Here is a 10264-nt window from a genome sequence, read left to right on the forward strand (position 1 = left end):
TATGACTAGGTTTTCCTGCTTGTGCCCTGCCCAGAGTCCTTCCAGGTTGAGGCAGGTTGTAAGACTGGTTTAATAAACACACGAATGTCGTCTTTCTGTCCCCCCACCCCAGGGTAAGTTCACGACCGCCAGTGACGTCTGGGCATTTGGGGTGACCCTGTGGGAGATCCTCATGCTGTGCCAGGAGCAGCCTTACAGCCAACTCACGGATGAAGCGGTCATTGAGAACGCCGGCGAGTTTTTTCGGCATCAGGGCAAACAGGTAACCACGTGCCCCAGTTTGTAGAGTACGTTAGACTAGGTCTCACAGGGGGCGGGATAGCGTGTGGGTCATTGTGTTGTGGGAAACTCAAGTCACGGCTTCGGCCTGCTGGGTGAACCAGACCGTAATGTTAAGCTATACTGTGATTTATTTATCTGTGCACGGTGTGTTGTTGAAAACATGGCAGTTGTGTGTACTTAACCTAGACATAGCGTGCTTTATGAACCCAGCCACTGTGTATTGGTCCCTAGATGAGTACCAAGACTATTCACTGCGATGAGGGGCCGACATCATCATTAAAAAAAAAAAGTGCCATGCATACTTTGAAACTCATTAAACTCAAAACAGGGTACTCCCACTATTACTTAACTTCAGGCTTCCTTGTCTGCCTGAAATTTCAGCAAAAATAGACAGTGAGCTTGTTCAGCTGTCATACCAGGCTATAGCCATCATTTAAAGCAGAAGTGTGCCATCTTTTTTTGGCAAAGAATCACACCTGGCCTTTGGTATCTTGTATGGGTGTTGCCTGTAAACTCAGGCACCCCAAGTCTGGTGTGGAGCTGAAGACCCATTCCCTGAATCTGGGAGAGAAACAACTTAGCCTTTGCAAAGGTGGCTTTCTGCCTACCTGAAAACAGGAATCACGCAGCAATTCAGGCAAAAGCAAAAAGCCTCTATCAAGGGGTGGGGGGGAGTCAAGTCCTTTTAAAGGGTACAGAGACAAATGATACAAACATTCAGTGTACGTGATACATCTTAAAGCAAGTAATCAAAGAATAAAAGACATTGATTACATGTGAGAATTGAACAATAGAAAACATTGAATCTTGATAACATTCCACAAAGGGCAAATTTATGGGTTATGTCACTCCCTTTCCCAGCCGGTTTTGTATCATCTTAAAACTTGCAAGTGTATTCAAGGACTTTCAGAATACGCGCCCTCTTGTAGTTGCTGAAGAGGCAAGTTCTCACACACCAGAAGAAAGGGCCTTGGCCCAGAAGAAAAAATGTTTTCCTAAAGTTAGAAAAGAGGCCTAGACCGCCATGTTAGAAATGCCAGTATCACCTTTCCTTAAAAGCTAATGTTGAAGCTAACAATTCCAGGTAACATGGGGGCTAAACTCCAGATTTGAACAGGATACAGTTGGCCCACCTAACACAAAGCTTGCATTCTATTTAATTTAAAATGAACTAAAATCAAGAAAAAGTCAGGGAATACAGCTCCTAAGATTTCTCCCCGTCTGTCACATTAGAAATTGCAGTGCTGTAGTAATCGGGGGAGGGATTTCCAAGCTTGGGGGTTGGTGAATGTGTGGTTTAAAATGGCACAGTACACGTGTCTGGTTTAGGGCTTGGTGCGACCCTTAGAAACAGGGCCCGTGTGATTTCTGCTGTCACCATGCAGAGAATGAAGCAACAGTTTACTAGCTTATACATTAAGCCCCAAGGGAATGAGATTTATTTCCTGCCCGTGCTACTTGGATGGAGACAGGAGGGACACGCCTTGAGTCTTTTACTTCAGATCAAGCTCCGCTGTAAGGAAGTCCTGGTTCTGTCTTTGTCCTGCCCACCTCAGGGCCATGTAACAGTCCCTTTTCCTCCATCTTCAGGTCTATCTTTCCCGTCCTCCTGCCTGCCCCTTGGCTGTCTATGAGATGATGCTGAGATGCTGGGCACGAGAAGCCAAGGACCGTCCATCGTTCCAACACCTGCACTGCTTCTTGGCTGAAGATGCCCTCAATATGGTGTGAACCAGTCTAGCACTGGCTATCAGAGGCTGTGTTAAGAAGTTGGGCAGCACCATAGAGACTGCTGGGGACAGGGTGTGGCTCAGGGGATATCATGCTCTATAGTATCTCTGGGGGATATCTGGTTGTTCACCCTGGCCCAGCCTTTGCCCATCCATGTCTCACCTCAAACATGTGGTTCTCTTTCTCCCCTCATTTTCTTTTGCCTAGTCATCTCTAACTAACTTATTCCATCTCAGGATCCAAAATTATTGTTCTGAGATCCTTACCAAACAGTCTGTTTTCCACTCTGTTAACCTATATTTCTCCTTGCCCTAAACCAGTCTGTTTCAGCTTTAAACCACCTTGGGGCCTTCCTGGTGGGTCTAGAATGACAATTCCCAAAGTTCCCAGCTAGTATTTATCAACGCAGAGTAAGCCACTGGGGGCCCTCCATGTGTCTGGGCTGTCCCAAATTCCATGAAGAACCTTTGCAGCAAAGGGCAGTTGTAGTCCAAAACATCTGGAGGACATTAGATTGTCTCTAGCCAGAGACCATGTTGGCTAAAAAGACTTAGTTACAGACTCAACACATCTGGGAGACACCCAGGCGAGGGAGCAGCTCTGTCTGATCTACTCCTGCTCATCCTACCTTAATCTGAACAAATATTTCATTACTTGTTCTTCTGAATGTTTCTTCTCTTGCGTCATTCTAGGTCTTCCTTCTGTCCTATGATCTCCAGGTTCTCAGGGTGAGCTGAGCCTCCCTAAGAAAGCAGGGTTAGTGGCGAGGTGATTTCCTGAAGCTCTCTTTCTCCAATCTCCTTCCTTCAGCATCAAAACAGGCACAGTGTAATGTTCTCATTGCTGCCATCGTGTCTTCCACATCCATTCAGTGCTAGCAGCTGTGTGTGTTGGTGTCATGCAGTGGGCTGTGAACCTGAAAAATCTCCTTCCCAATTGCTCATCAGACCCATCACTGGGTAGCCCTAGACTTCAGCCCCTCATTGGGAACTTGAGGAGAGGATATTAATGCTGGCTTATTAGCAGGGGTTCGTAAGGATTGCTGCAGTAACGTACATGCACTTTTTGAACCATCAAGCTTAGTGCGACCTGTGCTTTGTGCCATCTTGAATATTACCACTTTTTTAAAATACCCTGCAATTCTCACCTTTGGTACTCCAGAGTAATTGTGGGGCAGCACTCTCCCCACCTCCCTCTAGCTTGCCAACTTAGATCTGGGGGATTTGAATGCTCTTTAATGGGATCTTCACCAGACAACCACCCTGGATTTATACATGAAGTTGGGGTGTTTGTTCCACCCACTGAGTTGAGAGCCCTTCCTTCCTTCCCTCCTTCCCTCCTTCCCTCCTTCCTTCCTTCCCTCCTTCCTTCCTTCCTTCCTTCCTTCCTTCCTTCCTTCCTTCCTTCCTTCCTTCCTTCCTTCCTTCCTTCCTTCCTTCTCTAACGTTTTTCCTGTATGTGACTTCAAACTGAGCTGAACAAATCTCTTTTCTGGTTAAGGGTTGGATTCATGCACAGCAGCCTGTGCAACGTGGCATCCAAAGCTCTCTGTGCAGCTTACACAAAGATGGTGGGTGCTGGTCTGGGGGCTTGGCTGGGAACATGGGAGTTGCAGTCCGTCACAGCTGGGGGGGGGGGGCATAATGTTAGGGAAGGCTAGCCTGTACTGTGATTCAGTATCATTAAGGGAGGGGGGAAGGTGATGCGTACTGGATTTTTTCCCCCTTGCATGAGGAGGCTCACACTGTTAACCTTGGAGAACTCTGTAGGGTTCCACTGTCTGAGTCTGTTGTCTTTCTGCGAAGGTGTTTCTCTCTCCCTCTGTACTTCTCTGTGAAGGTCTGCATGTGTCGAAGGGGATCCTTTGGACCTTTGGCAGACTCCATTTGTGGGGGCCGCGTTTCCGACTTTAGATTCATGGACTGACACTGGCAAAATAACGAGGACCATCTGGTCCAAGCACACTGGGATTAAGTAAGCACTGGATGTTTGGAGAAGCTGGAAGAAGGGGCTTCAAAGATACTTCACAAATCCATGACTGGCCAGGAGATAGCTGGTCCTGGCTGTTCTCAAGAGGTGGACAAGAAAAAGAGGCAGGAGCCAAGACTGGCCAGATCTGATGTGGCACCGACTGGACTTTGGGCTGGATGTGATCATGGACTGAAAAGAACTGATGCTGGTTCCTCATAAGGGCTGGTTGCCATTCCGCATCTCATGGATCCGTCCCAGTTGAGGACTTGGCCCTGTTCTTCGTACACTTGTTTGTTTTCCTTTTCCTGGAGACTTGAGGTGACATGATTGTAGATACTGTACTGTATAAAAGTGTGGTGGGAAAGATGCACTTTTCCAAAGTAAGCAGAAGAGTTGGGCAATCAGTGTGTGTGTGTTGTTTTCTCCTGTGATTCCATGATAGAGATGCCACCAGAAAGTGTCCTGGAAGTTAGCCACGGCATCTGCGCACGTGTCTACCTGTGATCTGGGTTGGATCACACCGGGCAACTTAGGATAGGTAACCAATGCAATAAACTGCTGAGCCCAATATCTTGCTTGGTGGGAAAGAGAGGAAAATATACTTTCTTTTTAACCCCCAAATGTTGTTTAATGTCTTAAGCAATAAATATATTTTATTAAGTAATTCACTGAACATCTTTCAAAGTGTAAGGCTTTGTTTAAAGGGACAGTTGTAAAGAAGAGTTGCAGAAGGGGGGATTCCCAATGTCTTCAACATGTTCTAAAATAAATAGAGCTTTCTATGCTTTTGGAGGCATCTGTCATGAGTAAGGATGGCGAGCAGGGGGCTCCCATCCAGACTGTTAAGCGCATGCATAGCACTGAGGAATTGGTCAGTCATTCAAAGAGACACAGATTGGGACCGCCTTAACCTTTGGGGTTTATATGTCTGGGTTTTTCCCACGTTTCTTCAGTTTGTTAGGATTACTGTTATGTATTAGAAATAAACATTAGAGACCAGTTCCCTGTCTCAGAGTGTTTCCTGGGAGTCAGGACATCAACTCCAAAAGGGATTTATCCGACCATCTACTTCCCCAGCATCTGCTCTGACCTTCTTCGTACCAAAGAAGCCTGACCCATTGGCACCTGCACCCCAGGAAACACTCTGAGACAGGGAACTGGTCTCTAATGTTTATTGCTAATACATAACAGTAATCCTAACAAACTGAAGAAACGTGGGAAAAACCCAGACATATAAACCCCAAAGGTTAAGGCGGTCCCAATCTGTGTCTCTTTGAATGACTGACCAATTCCTCAGTGCTACGCATGCGCTTAACAGTCTGGATGGGAGCTCCCTGCTCGCCATCCTTACTCATGACAGCATCCCTTATCAGAAAAAAACAAGATAAAGCATAAGTAACAACAATATATGTTGAACGTGGTCCTTTGGAAGTTACAATGTGCAGCTCAGTCCTACGTGTTTTTGCTCAGAAGTTCCCGTAAGATTTGTAGGGTTTGTTCACAACTCAGGTTGCATAGACTGTCCTATTATGTTAAATTGATTGCATCCAGATTTATGCAATTGGAAGAAATTCTAGCACTGAAAGACAGTGATGGGGTTCATGCCCAGTACTCACCCAGGCTTGTTTTAATCATGGTTTGTTGGATTGTCTGGGTGCCCATATTGCAAGCCATAAGCCATGATTTATAAGCCACTGGCTTGGTATGTAAAACAGGCATATGAAAAACAAACATGGCTATTGTTTTATGACATTGCCAGAAACAGCAAAAGATTGTGCTGTGTGTTACATTAGCAGACATCTTGAACAGACTACCATATTTGGGCTGCAAAAATCTGGAAAATTGCTAGATGGCAGCAAGCCGTAGGTTTTCTGTATCTCTTTGCTTCCTTCTAGTGTTCATCTGGATTTTTGCAGCCCAGAGATGACAACCCTGCTTGTGAAACCTTCTGTGCAAAAGATCATGCAAAGTGATGCACCTCTGAATTTTAGTTCATGTGTCTTTTTAAGCCAGAAAAGCTCTTCCAAAGGTAGAATGATTCTCTGGAATCAGTGTGCAAAGGGATTTATGCTGTGGTTATATTTCTATTCTCTCAGGAGGAAGTTCCACAAAGCTGAATGTTTTTCCAAGAATTTGTACATAGGATTGTAGCTTTAGTCATGACTAACTGTTGCTTGATGGGGGTAAGCTAATGTTTTGAATATTTTCATTTGTTTGAAATTACACATCTTAACTAGATGTATATTTCTGTTTGAAAATGTTTCAGTGGTACAGTGTGCCCATAACGGCTTCTTCTTTGTTTCATCATCTCTCCATTTATCCTGTCAAATGCCTTTTTTTGTGTTTTCCTGGGAATACTTGGTAGCAGTTGGTTTCTTTATATGTATCAGGATGTGTATATATTTGAAGAGCAGAAAAAAATAGACAGATTTTTTACATTAATATATAGAAGTTCGGGGGTTTGTTTGTTTTTAGTCCTTTCCATTTATGTGATGAAATAAAACGCTTTGCATTTTGTATACTACTAGAGTTGGTCTGTGAAAGTTGGCCTTTCAATTTACAGAAAAGAGAATGAAATTGGACTGGGGGATGTGCAAGAAATTCATCTATGAAAAGAACCTATGTCAATTTGAATGTAGCTGTGTAATGATATAAATTTAAGGGCTGGGAAATTTGAGAATATAACTATAACGACCATTTGCTTAGTGACTGTTCAAAGTTACAGCGGCACTGAAAAAAGTGACTTACAACCAGTCCTCACACTTACGATGGTCGCAGCATCCCCGCAGTCACATTATCACGATTTGAGTGCTTGGCAATCATCACGCATTTATGATGGTTGCAGCATCCCATGGTCATGTGATAACCATTTGCAACCTTCCCAGCCAGCTTCTGACAAGCAGAGTCAATGGGGAAGCCAACAGGAAGTCACAAGTTGCAGTTACATGATGTCATGCTTAACGACCATGGGTGATTTGCTTAACAACCACAACTGGGACTGCCAGAACTGCTGTCACTAAGTGGAGAAGTCATGTGATGTTTCACTTAATGACCACTTTGCTTAGCAATGGAGTTAGTTATTGGAACTCATATTAGGAGACTGATGGCAACCAAACTTGTTTGGGGCCCCAAAGCTCTATACAATTGTTTGCAAATAATCAACATAAGACTCTAATAATATTTTTGGCAAAATGATCCATATAATCTCACGGCAGTGTTGTTAGAAGCTTTCCTTTACAAAGGTAAAAGTAAAAAAAAAATCTTCAAGGAAGACACCTCTGATAAGTATCCCTGTGCTTCTGTAAGCCAAGAGAGGGGGATGAGATTCTTCATTTCCAACTAATATTAACTGCCCAATTATCAACAGCTTACAATAACTCCTTTATGAGGAAAAGGGTCAGAGTTTCAGAAATTAGCTTAGGAAAAAGATGGAATTATATGGTACTGGTGGGTAACATTAAGTCTTGTGTAGAGAAATTGGACTGGAAAGCTTTTCTCCTGCTGTCATAGTTCTAGTAGCTATACTCCTCTGAGACATGATAGTCATTAACTGGGAATTTACATCTGAGAAAACACATCTAGCCTAGCTTTGCCCAAGACCATGTATACCAACAGTCAAGTAAGCCAATAGTTCAATGTGTTGTGTGAACCTAGTCATTGTTTTACTCTCTGTGTGAACCAGGCCGATACATTAATCCACAATATGGTTCATCTGTTTGAACAACGCATGCCAGAGAAACACATCACTTGGACTTGGGGAGGTTTCGGGTCTAACATATTCCATGAGCCAGCAGAGACTGAGGCTGTGCTGAACTTCTGCATAGAACTATAGCCCTTGAGGTACAGAAGAGCCAAGAAGGTTGGATCCTAGGGTTGCAATGGAGAAAGAGGCAGGCACTTAACAGAGTAACCAGCAAATAGGTAGCCCCTCTGCTCTTACAGCTACTTGAAGAGTCCAAGGGTGTCCATGAATGTCCTGTCGTTTCTTTTCTAGCTGCTTCCAAATGTTTCCTGCCCCATGCTCCCAACTGTTTTTCATGCAATCCCATGCAAGGACTTTTCCATGGGCTTTTTCAAATAGCAGCAGTGCTACAGATACTGCAAAGGGAGAGTCCTGCTCGTCAGAAATGGTTGGAGAATCTCTCTTTCCCCAGAAGAGGTTTGGAGAAACCATCTACCGTACGCCATTTCTCAGCCGATGTGTTTGGCGGAGAATTTCCAAAGGCCTCTGGTGCCTAGCTCTAGATTCATCCTGGCAAGACCTGGGTTTGTATTTTGTCTGTTCTTCCCCCTTGCCCTCTCTCTTTCTCTCTCGGTCTGACCTTTGGACAAACTGTTTAACGCTGCAACGCTTCTGATTCACAAGAGATGTTCACCGCTGTGAGGTGGGTGACGGAAACGCACAAGTCCTTGTGAGAACAAGACCCTCTCTCCCTCTTGTGCAGAGCGTCAGGGCACCAGAATCTTAGGATAAGAACGGTACTGTGCTGCCCTTTTGAATTCGACAACAGCAGCGCGTGGAAAGCGGTAGGTTCTTCCGAAGGTGTCTCAGGCTGAGTCCCTGGTTCTGAAGGACTTAGGAGACTTTCAAGCAGATTGCTTTTATTACAGAAAGAAATGTGGTTTGTAGGATACAGTGCAAAAGGCCCCAAGGTCTGATCTCCAGCTACTGACTTCTGCACAGATGTGGAGCCAGCATATAGTTGGTACCTCCTGAAAGAGGACGAGGACTTAAGACCCCAACAGAACCAAGGAAAAGGGGAGGGAGGGAGTTCTCAGATGATGGGAAAAGGAACAGAAAGTGGTGGTGCTAAATGTTTATCTTGTTGTTAAGCAGGGAGCAACTTGGGTGGGGTCCCAGATTCTGAAGCACGAGACATTTAGAAAATTGTTCTCTTTACTTTTCTGGCCAGATGAAGGTCAGGCTAAGTTCTGGGGGGCAGAGGCTGGGGGTGAATGGCTGTCTGGGAAGCCTAAAGGGACACATGTGCGTGCAAGTGGAAGTGAAACATGGCCTGCTCTTTCTATTTTTCGTCATGCTCCGCTGAATAGCCTTCATCCTCCACTTCTTCCCCACCAGTCCTGGTTTTCTGGGAGGCGAGACTGCCTTCCCCATTTGTGGGGAGAGGGTGCATGGGCCGTGCCCGTTAAAAAGAATGGGCAGAGCATCGATCGCATTGTTGTGGCTGCCATCTTTTAAACCCCTGGCTGCCCCAATTGCCACACTTCTGAAAATGTGCAAGCAGTTGTGCGCACAGTGACCCTGAACTTGGGCAAAAATAGAAGGAAGCTTCCTTTCCCCCCGCCCTGAATGGGAGAATTAATGAGAAGTCTCCTTGCAGTTCAAACCACTGCTGGTTGAGTGGGACTTTGGGTGTGCCCTAAAAACTATGCCAGTGCACAGGGCTGTTCATTCAATCACACCCACACAGTGCCACAATCACACATCCTGCCCAGCCCCAGTGTGGTTTATTTGGCTTGGGCTTGGGGTAACCTGGGAACCCTCCCAGGCACTGTGGCTTCTTCAGCAAATTGCAGTTGCAACCACCAACTTAAAACAACTTTGCACAACTACGCTGCATTATTCTCATTTTGGAGATTTAGGGGGTAATGTTCTTCCAGTATCCCCCTCTTTTGGCCCTCCTTTAGTTTTGCAATGGTGTTCTCCTCTAATAAAAGCCAGGGACTCCTCTAAGTGAGCAAACAATCAAAAAATAATTCAAGGACCTGTAAGGATTGACACGCTTGAGCTTCCACTCAATTACGACTCATAAGCGATGGCATACAAATCTATTCAATGAAGTGTAGCATCTATTACAAAAGCTGCAAATGGCATTTCCCGCACATCCCACAGTTTAAAATGAAAAAACTTCTAATTCCACCTCACTACCCACTAAGGTATGCGCCCCTCCTTCCCTGTGCCAGCAGATGGCTGGAACAGTTTCTTCCGTGGTGACCTTGGGGCAAAGAGTATCTAGCCTAAACGAAATGATTCACGCTCCAGTCCAGCTCCCCTCCCAACTGTCGACTTGCAGGTTGACACGGGTTGACTGAAGATGGATGCGAGTCGGATAAAATGTTCTGGGAACGTTTGATCGGGGAGTGTGACAGGACCTCTTTTACCAAATGAGGATGGACTTCACGCATGTGTAAAGTACATTTTTTCAAGGTCTCATCTGCGCTTTTGTGATTCACAGTTATTAGGCCAGAATGGAAATCCCCTAAATAGCGATTTCCCCTTTTATTACAACGTGTTATATTTACAGATTGTATTTATATT

General features: G+C 45.0%; 1 protein-coding gene across 3 annotated transcripts in view; it reads left to right on the plus strand.

Moving 5' to 3' along the window:
- Positions 1–4652, plus strand: part of DDR1 (discoidin domain receptor tyrosine kinase 1) — a 70764-nt gene extending 66112 nt beyond the window's left edge. For all 3 annotated transcript variants that reach the window (XM_063291304.1, XM_063291305.1, XM_063291306.1), the window contains 2 exons: positions 113–262; positions 1873–4652. In XM_063291304.1, coding sequence (XP_063147374.1) covers positions 113–262; positions 1873–2013 — 291 coding nt within the window. In that variant the 3' untranslated portion in view covers positions 2014–4652. The remainder of the gene's footprint in view (positions 1–112; positions 263–1872) is intronic.
- Positions 4653–10264: the final 5612 nt, after the last annotated feature.

The sequence above is a fragment of the Candoia aspera genome, chromosome 2 (assembly GCF_035149785.1).
Source record: "Candoia aspera isolate rCanAsp1 chromosome 2, rCanAsp1.hap2, whole genome shotgun sequence".
NCBI classification, from domain to species: Eukaryota; Metazoa; Chordata; class Lepidosauria; order Squamata; family Boidae; genus Candoia; species Candoia aspera.